The 22,201-nt window shown below is 36.3% G+C and overlaps 2 protein-coding genes across 4 annotated transcripts in view; one reads left to right on the forward strand and one right to left on the reverse strand.

Moving 5' to 3' along the window:
- LOC135198119 (apolipoprotein D-like) overlaps positions 1-4,332 on the forward strand; it is a 19,476-nt gene extending 15,144 nt beyond the window's left edge. For all 3 annotated transcript variants that reach the window (XM_064225582.1, XM_064225583.1, XM_064225581.1), the window contains exons 3-5: positions 1,820-1,907; positions 2,001-2,123; positions 3,008-4,332. In XM_064225582.1, coding sequence (XP_064081652.1) covers positions 1,820-1,907; positions 2,001-2,123; positions 3,008-3,246 — 450 coding nt within the window. In that variant the 3' untranslated portion in view covers positions 3,247-4,332. The remainder of the gene's footprint in view (positions 1-1,819; positions 1,908-2,000; positions 2,124-3,007) is intronic.
- Positions 3,316-22,154, reverse strand: LOC135198117 (phosphoserine aminotransferase-like). The gene is made up of 9 exons (XM_064225580.1): positions 21,962-22,154; positions 13,665-13,795; positions 10,007-10,122; positions 9,297-9,458; positions 8,539-8,636; positions 6,659-6,828; positions 6,107-6,259; positions 4,052-4,165; positions 3,316-3,634 (listed from the first exon to the last, which is right to left on the reverse strand). Exons 1-9 carry the CDS (start codon positions 22,013-22,015, stop codon positions 3,529-3,531), a joined length of 1,104 nt encoding a protein of 367 aa, XP_064081650.1. The 5' UTR covers positions 22,016-22,154; the 3' UTR covers positions 3,316-3,528.
- Positions 22,155-22,201: the final 47 nt, after the last annotated feature.

The raw sequence follows: 22,201 nt of genomic DNA on the forward strand, positions 1-22,201 counted from the left end.
AAGTGTTCGTAGAGGAATGAATGATTTTAAGTTATCAGGCGTCGTGACTTCTATGGTCATTGACGCCGATGTTTGTAGAGGAACCATTGGATAATTATTGATCAGTATTAAAGTCTGGCAAGTAGAACTTTTCTTAAATTAAGCTTTGAGGTTTGAAAGGTGGTGATGTGAAAGTAATCTGGAAAAATGTCTAGTTTTGGTATTTATTTCACGCCCGTTTTATCACTTTTGTGTGAATGTGGGCGTTGTGCTTAGTCTCATTTCATAATTCTTTGTCATTGCTATTCAGTAACGCCCTGTAGTAGACCGTATTTTGTGCGTTGCTAGGTAGAAGAAAGATTTCTCAGTGAGTTTATTCAGTAATTGACTGACTTCGCCCTGACTGTTACCTTGACGTGTTTGGAAGTTTTCCAGCACATTCTTGTTGAAGTATTATAGAAAAGACAAATGAACAATTTGAATCCTTCATTCGAGATGGAACATATTTTGTTCTGTAATTTTGCTTTCCCTCAAGGGCTCATTGTCAGATTGTTTTTAAGTATATGTAAGTACGCCACATAAAACTTTTCTTACGCTTTCCGAAGTTATCACACAACGTTTCTATAATGAACAATCGTTCTTAACACCCACTTCCTTGTCTGATGTCACACGCCCATGTCTTGTTTTCCACTGCTCTTCTATCAGCTCTTCCGTCATCTGTTTCCGCATAATAACGTTGGCCTCACTAGCCATCACTTTCTAGAGTTATAGTACACCCTTTTCACCAAATAATCGCCCATAACTCCTCTCAATCAAGTCGCAAGGTTTAGAGAATATAGGCTTTACGCACATGGACATTCAAGTTTTCAGTACAGTCTGTAAGTGGTAAATTAGTCCTATACTAATTCATTACATACCGTGCTTCGTGGCTCAATTCATTACATATCCTGCTTCGTGGCTCGAGTTACTCTCCGTTCGGTGTCTGCTAACCAAAGGAAGGAAAAACTCTTCCGTGTTTGTTTTTCCAGGAGACGATGGTAATAATTTAGTCTCTCATAATTTACTTCAAGGAAAAAGGAAGGAAAAAGCCAAACACGATTGAGAGAGAGGAAAATAGTAATTACTGCTGATTTGCATCTCTTAAATGTAATTTTCCCAAAATTAATTAAAAAAAATCGCATTTCCGGTATTTTTATTGCTTGGTCAGACGAAGACAATACGTTAAGTAATTTTTTTTAGTAATTGTGCGAAAGCTGTAATTCGTCCCTCGTGAAACAATGGGTTTTGCGTAATGGCGGCTGAATTCAGGTTTAGTACCATAGTTTGGTGACAAATGAGGAGGTGGTTTCTGGACATCGGTCTAGATTTTATCTGCTATACTGGGTTAGGAAAATATTTGCCTTAGTATTTATCCAGAACATACTATTGAAAATCTTTTTGATATGTTATGATCCAACTGTGTAAAAATCATGATATATATATTCCATCGTTTCAGTGGGATCAAGTCATCATCAGTTACAAGCGTTAAAAGCTTTTTCATTGTTTTAATTCTGTGATATACTTCTACGTTTTAATTCTGTGATATACTTCCACATCCTTTAGAACGCAAAACCACTGTTAAACATCTAGTTATCATTGCCTTTCATAAATATACAATCTTTGATATATTGTAAAAGCAGCAGTATGCATAATATATTGTAATTCATGGAAGGGTGCTTATTTGGATACGTTCATAGTATTTAGTCCACAATCATTTGATTTTAGCGGTTATTTAAGAATCATATAACATTTTATTTACATTTTATCACAATACGTGAATTTGATCCGTTTCATTCCTCAGCTGTCTGGAGATTGGTTTCATATCCTCCACTTCCCATCCGAGGACGAGCCTTTTACATCTTGCACACACTCTACTTACACTTATAAAGGTGAGTTGAATGTTTCAAAAGTGGTTGGAGCATATTATTCCATCAATGCAGTTTGTTAGTATACGCAATTTATTTATTATGTTCTTATTTCAGACGGTTACTTGGAACTGATCATGAAGGGACGAGACTCATCTGGGAAAAGCATCACACGTGATGGAGTTCTGGGCAAACTTCTAGACTCTGAAACAGAAGCTCTACAGCTGGATGTCGACAGAAGTAAGTCTAAAGTACACTTTTAATTATTTTATATTTACATGAGTGTGAGCGTCATACGTGGATATTTCGGACAGCAAGTGTTCAAGTACCATTCGGTTTAATTTCAAGGACAGATTTTTCAGTTAAATGTCAAGTGTGTTCTAAAAAAAATTTCAGCATCTTATATTTGTTGAATTCCTGTACAATGACTTGGCAGATCCATGCAGCAAATAGTAGTCTCTTAGGTATAACGGTAGTGCGAGTGGTACAGCAATTGCAAGCACTTTAGGACCAGTAGTACTACCTAAGTCAAGCCCAGGATATAACAGACGATATTTGAGACCACCTTGATGTAACGGTTTCTCAGTTAGGAATGTCAGGTGAGGATTTTGTGATTCATTCATCGGTAAAAGATATCAATCGATAGCACATTGTCTACAAGTTAGAAAAATATAGATATAGTATATCGACAGTAGATAATGCCAAGGCTTAACCGAGTTTCAGGTAGTACTATGTAGTACTGCGTTTATACAAGAGAAAAATTAATTTTGAACTTCATAAAACATGATTGCAAAACCAATGACAGGTAGGAATTTAATTTTAGTGAGCTAGCCCATCAGAGTAGGAGATCAAATTGGCTGATTACGCATTTACGTTATGTACATTTTAGTTGTTTTATATTTAATCAAGAAACTCCTATATAAAATCACTTTGGGTTGATTTTCTCATAGAAACACATATTATTTACTCTGATTCACCATTGAGATGACATCCAAAAATATGTTTGTTTTTCCTCACCCTAACTAGTTTTTTTTTTATTGATGATAAGTTTACTTTCATTTAAAAACTCACATTTTAGCTTGCAGTTGATCAAAACCTAATGAATGCTCTGATTCTCTATGCAGTGCCACCTTTGAGTGTATGGGTAACATACACAGACTACACTTCAGTTGCCTGCTTATATTCCTGCACTCAATTCCCTGGTCTTCGAGCTGATTGGGCCTGGGCTATTACCAGATCCCCTCGCCCATTAGTCAAACTCGTGGCACACTGTAGGACGAACCTTACCAAACTTGGAGTTAATACAGCAAAATTCGAAAGGGTCCCACAGCGAGCATCTTGTCATAAGCGGAATAAGTCTTGAATGCTTGTAAATCTATTGTAAAATAAATATTAGATGTAAGCTATGTGGTAGTGAAATAACACTAACAAAGGACTTTGTTACTTTATAAGTGCGTTGACAGTATGATATATATATATTTTTTTTTACAAAGTACTGTCACTGAATAAGTGAGATATGTCTAAAAAAAACCAGACTTGTTGGACATACGTATATACTAATAGGATTGTATTGATATTTTAATTAAAATTTAAAGTATGTATGTATCACTAAAATCTAGATTTTTAAAAAAACAATTTAAAACCTTCAAGCCCTATTTTCTTCACAGAACTTTTTCATAAATGATCTCAATCTCATAACATCCTCAACTGTGATTGCATTGTACAGTGAAGCTCTTATTCCACCAACAGACCTAGGGAAAAAGAAAATCTTATTAGCATGAAACTCTTAAATATAAAATTTCTGGAAAACAAAAATTAAGCGATAACTCCATAACTCGGAAAAGGTTTTTTCCAAGGGTAGTAAAATTTCAATTTATGACTGTCAGAGGGCACTGAAGGATGTTTTAGGGTTTAGCAATCACGTTTTAAATTTTCTGCTAAAAGTCAAAAGTTGATAAAAGAAAAAGTTACAGATGGATATGTGCACAGATTGTAGAAAGAGTTTGGTAAACAAGAACAAAAGGGGGTTAACTGTGTATCATACATTATTTCATCTGGCCTCCACTTACTGAGCTTGGAAAAAAAATGACAAATGATGAAACTTCAGCGGACGTCAGATTTTGACTAGCCTTCTGTGTCAACCATTATTCTGATCCACCTGATCTCACCTGTGTCCTTTTAGAGACAGCAAACCTTCAGCAGCTGCAGAGTCGACAAACTTCTTTTCCATATCTTCCTTTCCTTTGGCTCCACCAACCCTGAAGACTACATTCATTCTCGACCTATGTGTATTACAGGAAGAAATATCCTTTTCAAACACTAATAATTATCAGTACTTTCTTTGCAGCTGTATATAAGTAGGAAAAGCTTTTCTTGGGTTAGTGACACGACATTTAGGGAAGGTAATGTAAACCTTCAATTTACCAATAAATTAATACTGTTGCCTTTCTTTTTGCCACTTTCTCTTTTTCCCTTTGTAAGAACAAAACCTTGACTGAGAACTAATGGAACAAAGTAATGGTACAGCAATATCCAACTGAATACAAAAGTACCCAAAATCTAATTCATGTATACAGAGTACACTACCAGTGAAACTTTCCAAGGTTTATTTTGGGCTAGTGTTGTATCTTATGCAGTTACTGCATGAAAAGAAAGCGTGCAACAAGATAAGCTTAATTAAATTTGTAAAATAACTGACTGGCTTTGCCAAAGTATTCTACTGATAAAAGGAGCAAAACCTATAGATTCATTACTACTGTATTTAAATGTTGCAAAAACTATAGTCTCATTACTATTTAAATATGGAGCAAAAACTTGAAAGCTTAGTCCAAGCTGGAACATGTAAGTTACCTACATTTTCAATCTCTTACTCAATGTATTTTCAGTTAAAAAAATTAAAAGTTAGCCATTTCAATGTGCCACAAAGCTATTGGCTCTCGAGCGGAGGCCAGCCAGGTAACCCACACTTCTTACCATGGTGTCACTCATGGGCAGTAACCATTAGTAGAGTCTCACTATTTGCCCCTTGATGGGGAGGCTAATGCTGGCCCCGAGAATTTTATGACCAGCTCATTACCAACTTTACTAGCCAATGGTAAAGCATGCTCAATAAATGGGCATGACTGCATTATAATTTCACTTGTCTGTCGGCATGAAATTTAACTCTCTCTGGCGTATCTTCATGAAGTTTATGGTGTCCAGATTGTATGGATTCATGGATTTCTTTGTGAGAGAGAATTTTATATTTTAAATCCATAAGGAACGTATCTTTTACATCCATTGGGAAGGAGATGCATGGCACTGAAAAGCTGATAAATAGTTTATCTTTTTTTATCTACATTATTGCAGTTGATAAACACTGTATATTTTGAATCCATTTTGAAGTGGGGGGGAGAACCATAGTAACTTGGTTAAGTTGAAGGAAAAATTATTTCTGCTAATACATAATCACTACTTTTTACATTTTCTTTTACATGTAGTATATGGTCTTACATATAGTACTCAGCTACTTTACAATATGTACTGTAGGTATACCCACTTTGCAAACATTACTGCATGACCTGATTTTATGATTAGGAAGGGGATAGGGAAGTAACTTATCTAGCAATGCTTCTCTTTAGAAAACCAGAATCATGCAAAAATGTAACAGGACCTCTCCTTAATTAGTGAGACTTCAACCTCTAAGATATGTGGGATTCCTCACAAGATTTGCAGGAAGACTTCCAGATTTAAAGTGGTAGGTTGATCATATCATTTGACGGCAAAGTTTTTGTGAGATAATGAAGTATGATATATATATATATATATATATATATATATATATATATATATATATATATATATTATATATATATATATATATTATATATATATATATATATATATATATATATATATATATATATATATATATCATATCAATACATAGTAAGATTCTCACTGCTTAAATTCACATTTGGGAAAAAAGGCCTGTGACCATTCAAAACGTGCATTCCCTCCTCTATTTTGTACAAATAAAACTCGGCCACTTATTTACCCAGTACAATTCTTGATGATGAGTGAAAACATTTTTACCAAACTAATGCAATAGCTGTCGTCCTTATAGGAGTTGTTACATATTTTCTAAAACTAAATCAAATTCCTCATCATCAATAAAATAAAAAGAGAATCTTGGAACTTAAAAAGTAATTTTTCATATATGTAGGGCAGTTCAACAACTTTACCTTGATTTTGACTCCACAGGATTATTGTAAAATCCATCCGATTCATCAATGATCGAATAGATCAAATTACTCTTCTTGATGGATCGCCTCTCCATTTCTTCCAGCCCACCTTCCTTTCTCACCCATTTCAGGACTTCTGCCATGACATGGATTCTGAAAGAGAAGAAAGCATTTTAAACCTGGACCTCTCAACACTGCCTTGGAGTTCTTCCAGCAAACATAACTCTCCTTCCCAAAGCTGTATTTAAATTTTATCTTTACTTTAAAAGTGCAAAAATGGACAAATTGTGCAGTAACAGATACGAGCTTACATAATTATTAATACTGCAGGATCATTTTATGTTTTCATTGTTTCTCTCCCTCCAAATTAAAATGACTGCCAAAAAGGTCCAACCAACATTTGATGAAACTAATTTACTATAGTTTTAGTCGTTTGTATTGCACATTAAAAATTAAAATATAGACTGCAACTGCTCTTATAACTGTGTCTTGTGAAATCTCTGCTCACTTGACATATAGTACTGAATTAAATGAAAAATAATTTCCACTTACGCATATGTTGGAGGAGTATTATACAAACTGCTGTTCTTTGCCATGATAGTATAATCTAATACTGTGGGACAAACTGGCAAAGGTGACCCCAAGAGATCTTCTCTGATGATGATCAATGTCACTCCTGAACTTCCTATGTTCTTCTGAGCTCCACCATAGATGAGGCCAAACTAAAAGTATAAAATGGATGTAAGTATTATCAAAAGACAAACTGTCACCCATGGGTGGTCCAAAGAGTCTGGGACCAGCATGATTTTTATAGATTTAAATTAAGAGGTGCGGAAACCTCTCTTATAAACACTGATGGATGCAGTGACTGCAGAATTTAGAGGCACTCTTTGGAACAACGCGTTTCATGGAGAATCCTTGCCTTTGAAATGTGTTCCACCTTCATTTTCAATACTATGACATTATGAAATTGTGTTAAATGAACATTTAACACAAATTTGGAGGAGGCATAAAAGCCTGTCATTATAAAATGTCGGATGCTAATGGCTGCCCTTGCGATGGGGAGAACTGTCTCTCCTAACTGACCTGGCAGCAGTGGATTTTGCAAAGGAGGGAGCATAAGACAATCAATATAAGCTCTTGGAGTTTGTGAAGACAAATCATGGCTTGTAAAATTGTTAGACTTCATCTTTCTGAATTATGAAATTTGTGTTGGATAAATAATTTGTGGAATCTGGCTTTTATGTTTATTATTGGCTTTACTCTCCTACATCCTATATGTTAGAATGTAAGCCAAATGCTAATCTTGTGTAGACCTGAAGAATGCCAAGAGCTTTTGAATGAAACAAATGTCAGATTGGGGATGAATAAATATGGCGGCAGAAACAGTTTTTGGTTATCCATTCAAGATCTCGACCTTGATGATCTCGAAGAAAATAAAAAATAAAAGGCTGCCAGAAAAGTAGCGGCATCCTCAACCTAACAGACAGTATTGAAATCTATAAGTAATGATCTACATATTTCCTACATGATACCCTGTAGCCAACTCACATCCAACAACGTACAGCAATTCCATAAACTAATTAACAATATCCTAAATGGCAGGTATGTTATTATCAATCAATTTAAAATATTAACTTATCCACTTTCAGAGATACAGTATGTATATCTGCAAAATCACTTGGTTCTAAAAGTTACAATACTGTACAGTAGTATAACCATGAGATATGTTATACTCAAAAGTTTGGAATGGCCACAGAGAACCTCTTTCTACAAGGAGTTTCATGAAGTGATAGTTACCTTATATACTACTAATTTCATGTCTATGGACATTATCTATTAAAATTACCTTAGAAAAAGAAAAAGATGGAAGTTTGCACATTTGGATGTTGACATTCACAGAATTATTAGGAAATACGCATTTTCAATATACAGAAAACTTCAAATATTTGTTCAACTCTGATCACCCTATTCAGGAGAAATCGTCCACATTTTCATCACTGATACTTCCTGCTCAACGAATTTTTATATCATGAAATAGACAATATTTGCAGCAATGCTGTTCATTAAAAATATCCAAATTCTTTTTATTGATAAATCTTTTAATATAGCTTGGAAACCCAGCCAGACAATTTACCAGTTCTACTATTCACTAAATAATGTAAAGTAGTACCCAAGTACTTCAGATTTTAACACAAAGGTACTTCGTAACAATAGCGTAGTGAAGAGTGTGTAGGTTAGAAACTAGGCCTACCATAAATGAACGTATATGTGAAGGTCCAAGGATTGCTCATAGAAATGTAATGGTCAGATTGGCAAAAATCTACCCATAAGACATAAAAAAAAATACAGCATCAATATCGTTTAAATGATTATGTTATTATAAGTTATCATTGTGACTTAAATTCAAAAGGAAAATAAATAATACTTACCTTCGTGACATCTACAGGACGAGAGAAGTAATTTGAAGACATGTCACACACGAGAGGGACACCTTCAGGAACTTCTGGAATGTCTTGGAATTCCACGCCTAAATGGAAAATAAAATAAATAAAATAAGAAAACGTTAATAAACAATAAAATAGAAAATTATTTTTTCGGGAGTCTATACCTAAGAGCGAGTTCAAAGACCATTATCAGTATCTTTTCATCATTGGGTTACGTGTGAGAAGACAGATTACAATGTCATAGTTTTGCCATATTATTTTCCCGTCATTTGAATGGCCATATAGAAATAAATAACAATTACATGACATGGATCTATTAACTAGCAGTACTAGAATTTTTTTTTAATATTTATATTTTAGATCGGAGCTAAGAAAGCCATTAAATTACTTATTACCCTTCCAAAAAGTTAAATACCATAAAGATAAAACATTACGAATGCCATTAATAAAAACGCAAATTCACGTTAAATAGAATGCTCTTCAATGAAAGCAAAAACGGAGAAAAGAAAACTGAATTGAATATAGAATTTAGGCCAAAGGGCAAGCACTGGGACCTATGAGGTCTTGTGCTGAAACGGAAACTGACAGCAAAATGTTTGAAAGGTGCAACAGGAGGAAAACCTCACATTATGAAAAGAGGTACAGTAAAAGGAACGAAAGGGTTCTTACAGGAAGGAAAACAAAGAGGCCATTGAATTACTTAGCAAACTTCCATAACGGAAAGAAAAACAAACCCAGCTGACCTTCTACGGTTTCATTAGCGCAGTAGTATACATAAGAAGCCTCAGAGTCTAACTTCCAGGTTGACTTGTCGGGAATGTGCGTGAATCGGTCCATCTTGGGAAGAACCAAGTTCGCGGTTCCGTACTTGGAAGCTTCCTTTGCCGCTTTGCTCGACCACGTGCCTGATGTGAAATTTAGACATTCTAAAGTTTTTAAAAATCATGGAATATGCAAGTGGCAGAAGAGTACATGGGACATGGTGTTAAAAGTGGCATGGATAAATTAACACAAAGGCAAGGCCTAAAACTTGTATAAAGGTTAGTCCTATAATCAGCTTGATGTAACTAAATTACGACAAGCCAAATCTGTAATGAATTCCGAGTAGCTTCTACACATAAATAAATAAATAAATAAAAATAAATAAATAACTTCCAATGATTTTCCAAACATACTGCAGTACTTCGTTTATATTTGTCAGGCATCTCCTTCACGTGGAAATACTTTTTTACGACATAATTGTGAGAAATCACTAGACCCAAGTCTGCTCTCTCTCTCTCTCTCTCTCTCTCTCTCTCTCTCTCTCTCTCTCTCTCTCTCTCTCTCTCTCTCCACCCACGTATAATTTAAAATAATCAAATCTCTTTATCTTAATAATTAGCAGCCTCTTCCTTGTACTACAAACTGAAAATGTTTAGCCTATACATAAACGACTAAGGAACAGCAACCTTACCTGTGACTATATAATCAGCTTTACCACTTCTGGACATGAGATTAAGGGGCACAGCTGCAAACTGCCCAGTGCCACCTCCTTGCATCAAGAGGATTTTGTAATTGGCTGGCACGTTCCTGCAAAGTGTTCAAGCGCGATCATTACCATATCAACAGCTCTAAAGGTTCAAAGAAACGTTTATAATTACAACTGCAACTCACTGGACGTAATAAATTGGACCGTACGATTTTCAAATAGCACAAGGTTATATTGTCCACAATCCAATTACAAAACAAAATGTTATAATTGATTTTATGGGTTTTAGGCATAATGCCAAGCACTGGGGCAACTAAGGCCATTCAACGCTGAAACGGAAATTGACGGTGAAAAGGTTTGGAAGGTGTAACAGGAGGAAAGCCTCGCAGTTGCCCTATAAATCAATTGTTAGCAAAGGGTGGAAAGTAAGATGAAAAAAAAATATGAAAGGAGGTACAGTAAAAGGAACGAAAGTGGTTGCAGCTAGGGGCCGAAGGGACGCTGCAACGAACCTTAAGTAGTGCCTACATTGCACGGCATGAAGTGCACTATTTCGTTACCCTCTACGAGGAACAAAATGTCGTAACCATGCACTTTATTTATTGACTAGTTTTGTCCACTCAAAAAGCTTCTTGTTCCAAATTAGTATAAATGGTCTGATTTTAGTATTCTTATCTATTTCAGCTTCACTTTCACATAATTCTTTATAGTACCTTTTAAATGTTGCTTGAGACCCGATTACAAAGAAAAAACTCATTTCGATATGCAGCTCTTAGAAGCGCATAGTCAAAGCTTAAGTTCAGTTCTGATAAAAGTGCTTTTGAAATCAAATCATCCTATAACTAAGGGGAGGATAAGTTTTCACAATAAAAAAAAAAGAAAAAAAAAGGCTGCTGTTAGCTAAGTAGTGTTCATGCATCCAAACATGGGAACTTCGCCCCTTTCAACGGGAGAATGTTAACAATAAGGTATCAGCTCGGTCCAGTATCTAGACCGTGGCCATCAGAGCGAGAGAGAGAAAAAAAACGGGTGACAAGACTTATAAAGAAAAAGGTATAATGGTTTATGGTAAACTATAGAATTTCTTGTGACTATGTAGTACGTATAGTACGTATTTACTTAGGGAGGTACGGAAACAAAAGTTAAGTTATACATATTAAGCAACCATTCCGCACACGCCATGGCATACAGACACTATGATCACGAAAGAAAATGGTATTTAATATTAATTTTTTTTTCTAGCTAGCCTATAGGTATGTATATCAATGTGAAATCAAACTCGAAATAGCCTCCTCAAATGCTGACAGTCCATCTTTTGCCAGATAATCTAATGAAATGTTTCGTTTGCCTCACAAATTTAAAGGTTATTGAACCTTTGAGTCTAAACTGTGCTATAATAGTTGCATGAATACCGTTAGCATTTCAGGTCTATCTAGAACACCAAAGTAGAAAATGAAGCAATGTTGCCTATTCCTCTACCAGTATTGTTACAATGGCTTGGATTAGTTGAATAAAGCCCAGAATATGGCCTCTCTATTAGTTATCCATAAAAGCACTCTGAAAATCGTTAAACATTAAGGGAATAGATACCGAATGCAGAAAAGAGTTGCGTGGGAGGTAAATACCCTAAGTTATCTTAACAGATTCGAATATCTGCAATATTTTATAAAGTATCTGAATTGGTCACCTCAAGTCATCCCTCATACTTGTCAATTGTATTGATGTTAATTTTCTTTCGTTAACGCTTATAAATGTTGGAATTACTTATTTTTAAGTAATTACATAATAATCTTTATTCTTTTATAAGCATACTGGCAAGTAATCATAGAATCTGTTTCTGTACATTACAATTTAATAATATTTATTAGAAAGTAAATATTTATTGGGAAGTAAATATAAATGTATTACGTCATCGACTAAAATTCTGTGGATTTCCTTTCTTGGAAAAGTTTCGTGATGTCTATTGTTCAAATAATCTATACCTACACATTATCATGATTACGTCTTCCTAACCGTACACAGCTTTTGTTGAATATCATCTTCATTACCTTCTAAATTCATCTGCTAAATGTCTTTAACATTACTTTCAATATGTAATGCATGATCTCCTAAAAAGGTATTTCGTTACTCTGGGATTATTCGCGATTCGGTTTTTCCAAATAAAACGACCATTGACGTGCAATGCAAAAAGTGCAAGATGGAGTGTGATTCCCTTAGAGTTGTTTTACAACTGGAAGCTGTCATATTTATATCCGCAACTATGCATGTATTTATGTATCTATGTATGTATTTGTGTGTGTATTTTTTCTAACGTTGAAATATTTTCATAAACGTCTTGAATTTCATTTGGTTCTATAACCAGAGACAGGTAGAGGCTAAAGATGAGTCTGTCTTCATATATGTTAATCTTTACAGGAACGTTGCAAAATCTGCTTTAATAGCGGGATTTTGAGCCAATTCTGCACCATGTATGAGAGGCAGCGGTCTATCTTGATATCACATTGGGAAAGCGTGTTTATGGGAGCCCACCTTCTCCCAAATGGCTAACCATAGCCATTTATAAATTGGGTCTTGCATACTGTACAACAATTTTGTGCCACTACATAAGTTGCCAGACTGCAGAACGTCAGGCAATCTGCTAATTGAAGAAAAACATGCAATTGGTAATTAGGATACCTATAAAAATCAAAGACGACAATCAGCTGACCTAGAGAAAACAGGTTTGGATAGCCAATGTCAAGTATTAGCATTGTAGAGCCCCACAAATGCGGTCAAATTGCGTCTATAGAATCATGAACTGCGTAAAATGCTACTATACCTCTCGATATACACAAATAAATACGCACTGCTAATCTTATTAGGCACGAATATATGGTAATTCAGTTGTATTCCACATAGGAAAATGAAAATGCTATAAATACGTATATCGATATATCCCTTGTCTATACATATGTAACTTAAATAATGAATACGGACTAATGAAAAGTGCGCTGCAACCCGTTGGGGTTAATTCTACTCGTATACCAGGTACGTTTTTATCTTCGCTGGCTGTTTCCTTAATAAAATGACAAGGGGGCGGTCCAGAAAAGCAATATATCAGTTCTTAAACTGGGGTCCGTCAGCAACTTCCAGGGGAAGAGTGACTCGTCAGGGAAGATAAAAATAATTCACTGATTAAATTCGTTATACTCTTAACGAGACTGAGGAACTAATACTTAAAAGTTTATGAAACAATGTAATGGTATCGCCTTATAAAGTTACTTTCCTATAGTCTACTACTCTAGTTATGAATCGTTGGGCTTAGCTTGTTTGTAAGGTGTTTTTACACTGCATGGAACCAGTGGTTATTCACTAACGGGACTAACGCCTTTACGTGAATTCCGAACCACGTCGAGAGTGAACTTCTATCACCAGATATACACATCTCTCACCCCTCAATGGAATGTCCGAGAATCGCACTCGCGGCCACCGAGGTGGTACGCCAACACCATACCGACCACACTACTGAGGCGCTTTTTTTTTCTGGGAGGGAATTTGACTCATAGATGCAAGGTGGTCGTGGAAGGAAGGACCACCTCTTAGAAGGGGCGTTGTTAAAATAAGATAAAGAGCCACCAACATAATTATAGAAGCTACTACTTACAATAATTCCCGCACCGCTCTTTCCAGACCATCCAGAATATTGGCGAAGTCCTTGGAGCGATGGGAAAGTTCCATCACGCTGACATGCGAGTTCTTGTGATGGACCAACTCCTTTTGCAAATCCAAGAGCACCTGTTGAGAAATGAAAAAAAAAAAATTGTAATGAATAACAACACTCACTATAGAGTTCAAAAAGTGACCTGGGTACAAGTCTTTAGACTGAAATAATCTTATACATCAGACACAGCTCATGAAAAGGCTAGAATATAGAATTTAAGTCAGAGGCCAAGCACTATATATAGTAGATTCACATCAACCGTGCATTTCATGTCTAGGCCAGTTCCTTACGACGCTCCTGATTGGCTGTTGATAAACCAATACAGGGCTGGAAACTCTCAGTCTCTCGAGAGAGTTCACACATTCAGGATGTATGTTCCACTTCTCCTGAGGGATACTTTTGAAAGACGTGTCCCTCAGGAAAGGTGGAACATAGGACCTATGAGGTCATTCGGCGCTGAAACCGGAATTGATATTATAAAGGTGTGACAGGTGGAAAACTTCAAAGCAATTACACTATGAATTAATTGCAAGAGAGGGTGGAAAGTAAGATGGAGGAAAGAGGACATGAACGGAGGTTCAGTAAAAGGAGAGGCAGGGGTTGCAACTAGGGACCGAAGGGCCGTTGGAAAAACCCCTCAATAATGCCCAAGGTAATGCATAGAGTACACCGAAGAGGTGCACCAACGGCACTACTCCCTTACGAGGATAGTTTTATGATCTATCTTTATTCCAATAGGCCTATATCGAACGATAAATTTAGTGATCAACATCGCATGCAGGAGAGTCTGGGATCACATCCAGTTTACTTAATCAGGCGTAAATAGAAGGGGGTGTTGGCCAGACCTTCCTCAAAGTTGTTAATAATCTTTAAATTTCAACGTAACATAAGTGTCCCATGCGCCTAGGATTCACCCATCCACCCTGCAATCGCCAATGTTCCATCCCCAAAACTGTATATAGGTTCGAAGTTTCCTGAATATCCTCCTTCGTACGTAAACTATACCCAAAGTAAGGTGAAAACAATATGAACGGTTGTCTGATGTTATGAGATAGCTCTCTCACCAGAAGTTGTAAACAGCAACAGTGTGGAAGAGTTTAAAGAAAGCTAGACAAAATCATGGGGACACTGAATGAACAGTGGAACGAACCTGCTCCTAGACAGAGGTGAGCACACGATGTCTCCTCGGATGAACTAATAAGTCTTTGAGACATCCTATTCCTTGTAACTCTCTCTCTCTCTCTATCTATCTATCTTACGAATGTTCGTCTCTTAAAAACAAAAATGCTAAGTATTGGAGTGTGAATCTTATGAAAGGCAACGCACGCGCTGAAGACACGTCGCAATTGACGCTTGAAAGCACGTAACATATCTATGAAGTCACTGCAGTCACCGAAGTTGGCTGTTGTAGTTTGGCATTTCCTCTCTGTGTGATATGAATGAACGAAGCCTTATCTGCTCAGGCAGCACAGGAAGCGGTTGCTGACTTGGTGGACTAATCTGCAGACGTTATCAAGAGGAAAATGGCTGTTTTAAGTTTTTCTCCACCGGACTTTGCGTGCCAGATTTTAAACTGAAGACCGTAAGTCACTTATCTCTCTCTCTCTCTCTGTTTCCACACACACACACACACTCACACGATAGAAAGACCGCGTTCTACAACAGAATTTGCACAATTGCAGGTCAAAGTGACAACTGCCTTCAAGCAATGAGACGTGAAGCCCAATTTACAAAATTTTGTGAAAGATCACGTTCGTAAATTATATATATAAAAAAACGAACTTCTTCCATAACTTTACTGGAACACTGCTTATTAATATTAATATATTTTCATATATGTTAACCCAAGGGGATTTTTTTTTTAGTTGATAAGAAATTCGTCGTCGGCTCATGGGCTCCTAACACGGCACCAAGAATTCTGGACGTTATATATATATATATATATATATATATATATATATATATATAATATATATATGAGAGAGATAGAGAGAGATTTGAGAGAGAGAGAGAGAACGTTTCCTTAACGTTTTGATGGAATATTGGATCCTCTCTCTCTCTCTCTCTCAGCCGTCTGACAACTATACCACGTAGTGGTTACCTAATTCCCGTATATACACTATATGTATGTGTATTTGTACGTATATATTGCTTTTGTACATAAATTACATATAGTGTATGTATTGAATCGTAAAATGAACTTTAAAATGTATTTTTTTAAAGAAAAAAAATCGCAGTTTAGGACAATTAATGTAAGACAGTCTAGAACATAAATATAGTTTAACTATTCTCCGTCGAAGCCTCAATAATCTTCCTAACGCATCGTGAATTGAATTACAAGGCGTGATCCGACCTCCAGCTCACTCGGGGAAGGGGGGAAAGCGTGCAAGATTTTCCACTGACGCATAGGTTGCAAATTGCAACTTTACGTGAAGTGGCCTACGTGATAAATACTCATAACTATAACTGGTTCACTAAAGGTAGATTCTTGGGTGATCCCTATGCCTACGAGACGTTAGTTTGGCGGCCGCTGATTGGCTGGGAGCTGCCTACCTCCCAGTACCAGCCAATCAGCGGCCACCAAACAAACGTCTAGTAAGAATAAGGCTCATCCGCAAATCTACCTTAAGTGAATCAGTTATAGTACTATTAATACTACCAACAAGGATCAAATAAAAAGGACACAAATTAAACAAGTTCATGTATTCTCAGCTATAAGTAGAAACAAAATAATTGAACAAAAAGATAGCCTCTAAATTCTTTACATCAAATAAATTAAAACATGCTAAAATCTACAGACAGATAGCCCGTTGTTTCACTAACAAAATTGAAAAAAATACTATATATTTTATTAAAAAGAATTTTTCTGTACTGTTTAAAATATGCACATTATCAATATTTTACATTTTCAATCTAATCAATAAATCATAAATATCCTATCCTCTGATCTTTAACTCAACGCGAAACACATTTTCAGACCCTTAAAGACCTTTCCTACTGCGGCCCCCCTCCTCGCCCCCGCCCACAACAACAACGACAACAAAGTGGTTTGTAGGCATCTTATAGTCGCAGCATTGCATTTCTTTCATTAAATTACGCAGCCTCTCTCTATCTCTCTCTCTCTCTCTCTCTCGTGTCGTATTAACCGGGTCCGTCTGTGAAGAACTGTTCAACTGTTGCCATGCGTCTAGGGCGACCGCTAAGGTCGCTGTATCAACGACCCACACAACCGGCATCGCGCTCTCTCGTACCTATTCACTCATGCCACGTGTGGCTCACGTGAGAGAGCTGAATTTTTATATGCGTGTGGGGGTGGAGGGGGGGGGGGGGGGTTTGGTGTGCTTGCGTCTGCGCGCACCCACAATCACTCCACATACTAGTACCACTATTGTAACTTTAGATTCGAACATTAATGCTGCTCATAGTTCAAACTTCGAATCAAACCTCTCCTGCAAAATTGACCAACTATATGACTAAAGCTTATTTTCCTACTTAACTAAACTCTTTACCACTCGTACTCAGTGCTTCTGTGAAACTGTCCACTGCGTAATTTAACAAACTCCCAACTCCCTGAAATGAAAGCTGCAGGTCTTGATTTTAATGATATATATATATATATATATATATATATATATATATATATATATATATATATAATATTATACACAATATGGGAACATCGCTATCAAATACAGTCTCTTGCACAGGAATTTGTAAAATACTAAAAAAAGACTGAATAATATCTGGTATTCAAATAGACCAAAACTGCAATTGCTAAACAGACATGAATCACGGGTGGAAATGAAGTCATAGCTTAAAATATGTATTGTCCCTAATATGAAAGTTAACATTTTGATTAGAATATTAGTCATGGTCAAGCACCGGGACGTATGTTCCAAGTCCTCGCTTCTTCATACCTACATCTTTAGTAAGCCACTCAAACGATCGGAGTGTTCTCTCGCGCGAATGGTAACAGAGCAAAATACAAGAGATTTAGTAAATTCCTTTTGAGTTACGTAACTTTTCGTAACCCTCTTACGTCATCGCAGATCAGGCGCCACGAATGGGTCACTGGGTCACTTGCTGGTCTAACAGATATCTATGGGTCTATAACAGTGACTGGGTCGGGCAATGCACTGTGGGTAATTTCAAGCCCCATAAAGACCGAAAGATTTATGGTCTAGATCCCGCTGGTTTTTACAAGAAGCTCTTAACTAGTGGATAGTCATTCCACACACTGCATGCACAGAAATGCATGGGCCTTTGCAGTGTATACTATGAAAACTGCATGAAAGCGTAAATGCACCTCACAAAAGTATAAGGAAATGCAAAGAAGTAAATTGAAAAATCACGTCAACAGCAATGAGAGAGAGAGAGAGAGAGAGAGAGAGAGAGAGAGAGAGAGAGTCACACTTGTCTTTCGTCATGACTGGTAATAAAAACTAAGGATGAACGAGATTAATACATAAGCCTATGCTTTCTGAGATCAGCACATTTTAAGATTCATTTACCGCCGTATATGTTACTTACAGCCATCCTGAAAAAAACCATAGATTGTTCAATTTGTATATTGCAGTACGTGCACTACCAAGAGAGTTTAACCAGGATTAATCTTGGTTTTGACATTGTCTAGGTCATATGTAATATCAGATCCTGCGGCAAAATTTAGATATAACAATACCTATATGATAAATAACAAGTCCCGACGTGATTAAGATGAGGAAGAACTTTGGAAGCAGTCAGTCTAATTACCCTGTAGGTAAAGTATTACTTGCTTCAACCTCCCTGACGGTTATCGATTCAAACTAACCGCAATACATTACATTACAACTAAGCTGTCACCATTAACTAAAACCAAAGCGGTATTCTATAGACCTATGATGATCCCGATTCGTCAAATCTGAAGTTGGGCATATTTTCAAACGCACCCATTACAGTTTCGCTATTTGAGTAGCTGCTGCCCTTGAATGTTCTCCATTAAATAGCCTTGACGAGTGTAATCTTCACTGAAAGTGGCTTTAGTCAATTAGGACAATTACTTAGGATACGAAACGTTAAAAAATGCGCCGAAGTTTCTTTGGTTTCTTTGGAGCAATTTAGTTTTCTGCACAGCCGCTACAGCGTATAATCAAGGTCACACTAACTTTTGGTGGTCTCGGTATAATGCTTTACGAGCCGCGGCCAACGGAGCTTTGACCAGAGCACGATTACGTCAAAATTTAACCTTTAATCAAATGAAAACTACTGAGGCTAGACGGCTGCAATTTGGTATTGTTTGATGATTGGAAGGTGGAGGATCAACATACCCAATTTGCAAAATTGCAGTCCTCTTGCCTCAGTAGTTTTTAAGATCTGATGGAGGACAGTGAAAGAATTTAACATGTATTGTGGACAGGCCATTGTTATCGATTGTACTTGGAATATTAAGAATGCGTAGATATTTGACAAAATGGAACATTTAAATTAGGGGTATCCAACGTGGTCGATATCGACCCCGATGAGACTATTCGGGGGTTCAATAAAAACTTGGGGTCAATAGGGGTCGATTGAGCTTTTAAGGTCGAAAGCTCACGTTCGTCAATGAAATAAAAATACTGAACATACAACTTGCTGATACATATTGTGTTTGAACTTTAGTGAAACAATGATAAAAATAAACAGTGATTTATCAATAGTTTTAAACGCAAGGAAATGGTCTGTTGTAAATACCTGTTTTCACATGAATTCATTTGAACTTTTTTGACTCGTTATGGTCTGATGAGTTTAGCTTGTCTATCTTGCCTGCCATTGTCAGCCTGTCACGAAAGAAGGGACACTGAACAGTTTCGAAAGTTTGGGGACCCCTGTGTTAAATTAAGTATGTACTGCTGATCAAAGCCTTAGACTCAAATGGAGCAACTCTGGTGCCAGTAGCAGGTCTCGAACTGATATATATATAAGGCAATTTGTCTGTTGATCTGTCTGTTTGTTTGTTTGCTATGCACGCCCAAACTATGAAAGCTAGGGCTATCATAATTTCACCATAGACTACCCTCCCACCCAGAAGGGTTTTAGTCAAAATCTGAAATTCAGGAGCCGTTTCTAAGGGGGTCATAATCCCTCTTTTTCATACCTCCTCATTTTATACAGCTTTCGGAGTTGACATCTATGTAGAAGTGCTTCTATAGATACAATATGAGGAGCTATTAGGCACCCTCAGTAGTAAGGGGGTAGCAACCCCCTGGGAATGGAGGTCCCAAGGGTTTCCCACAATATGAGGGAGCAGGAGGCCTACGCCCTTTCGACTTACCGACCAGGGGAGGAGGGAGTGGCCGCCTACCTAACCCCGACACAGATAGCATCATTCAAGTTTAGTACCATGAGTTTAATTTGAAAGCAATATGGAACAAGAGAATTATATTTACAATTGATGAAATAATGCCTCTTGGGTATCCGTAACTTCGAATCAAAGCGAGTTTTCAAAATTTCATAGCCAGTGTTATTTTTCCCCTCCTTATACATAATGCTAGAGGATGTAAATACTTGCTATATTATGTGATTTTAAAACGGCACATGCGCCGACTAATTATGTGATAACAAATGATAACAAACGTTCCAATATCACTGTACAATTGCTATATCAGTAATGGGAAATGGTAGGAGTATTTGTAATACTTGTAGTAGTAGTTAAGGACTGTTGCAGTTGTTGTTAGAGTAGAATACTTTATAAACACAGATAGAGCGATACGTAAGTACATACATCTTATATTACATATATAGTATATATGCATGTATATATATATATATATATATATATATATATATATAAGGTACATGTATTTATGGGTATATACTATTCCATAACAATCATATATATACAAATACAAATACTATATATATAATATATATATATATATATATATATATATATATATATATAATATACACATATATGTATGTATTTATCGCTTTATCTGCTTTCAAAAAAATATTCTACCTAAGCACCAGATAAAGAAAACTATTTTTTTTATAGTAATATAATACTGTCTACTATAACAACGACTTGCAACAGTCCTTATCCACTTCTGCAAGTACCACAAAATTGTAAAGGGAAAACTTATCAAAAAATGTTGTATGGCGTTTATATATATATATATATATATATATATATATATATATATATATATATATATTATATATATATATATATACGTGTGTGTGTGTGTATTTTATAAGCATAAAATAGAGACACATATAATTATAGATATACACACCATACAGCAATTTTGATTACTTTCCTTTTGCAAATTTTAAGAAAATCTGCTATCATGTAAGCCCACTGGGATTTCAAGCAACTCATGAAATGCCATGAACTTTCGTAAGCAATTGCTTTCGAAACATAAGCAATTGCTATTTTCACTCATAGGAAATGAAGCAATTGCTGGTAACTAATAAAGAAGCATTTGCTGAACGTTTTATTAGGAAATGAAGCAATTGCTGGTAACTAATAAAGAAGCATTTGCTGAACGTTTTATTCGTCAGGCCCAATTAGCCGGGGAAACAGGTCATTTATTAGCGAATGTGCAATGGGTAAGACGCTGTAATACCTCATTTGACGCCCACATGAGGACCCGTCGACACTATACTGTACTATTTTTCAAAGGTTTATATCTTAAGTCTGCGTTACTTCGTTATTCATATATAATTTAACTGGAGTTTTACTACCCGGTTCCATTGACGTGATACCTTACTGCTTTTACCATTAGTTAACATTGCCTGTCCGTGTTATGTTCTACAAGCACGTATCAATAACATAAGAATGAAATAAACAGAACAATGGTCTCAGAGAGAGAGAGAGAGAGAGAGAGAGCAGGTTTCAACCTTGTTTAACCTCCAGTATTGTTCGGCTTAAATCCATCAACACTCAAGACAGTGTGCGTTTACACACACACACACACACACACACACACACACACACACACACACACACATATATATAGATATCTATTATTCTTGTAATATATAAATATATATATATATATATTATATATAATATATATATATATATATATATATATATATATATATATATATATTATAATTATACATACACACTCACACACACACACTGATCTCGTGACACAGCTGTCTGCGTTCACAATCTACATGCGATTAAATCATTTGACCACCAGTACCCTTTAGACGTCAAGACTCGACAACATTTCTCTAGAGAAGTTTGGGCGAACAACGTACAAGCTTACCTCGTGTGGTAATTTTGCAGGGCCCGGTGAAAAGTAACTTATTTTTCCTTCCATCACGATTTTATTCACAACACTAGTCTTTAGCAAGACGTCGTCAACCTTACGGTAGCTTAGAGGACTTACGTCTGAACCGGACAGTCACTCAAGTCTTCTGACTGGCCTCTCGGTGAGTGCTCGTCTGCTCGATGGTAACCGGGCCGGCGGGCCGCCTACCATGCCAGATTGCCATCAGAAAATTTG

This window comes from Macrobrachium nipponense, chromosome 21, assembly GCF_015104395.2.
Source record: "Macrobrachium nipponense isolate FS-2020 chromosome 21, ASM1510439v2, whole genome shotgun sequence".
Lineage (NCBI taxonomy): Eukaryota > Metazoa > Arthropoda > Malacostraca > Decapoda > Palaemonidae > Macrobrachium > Macrobrachium nipponense.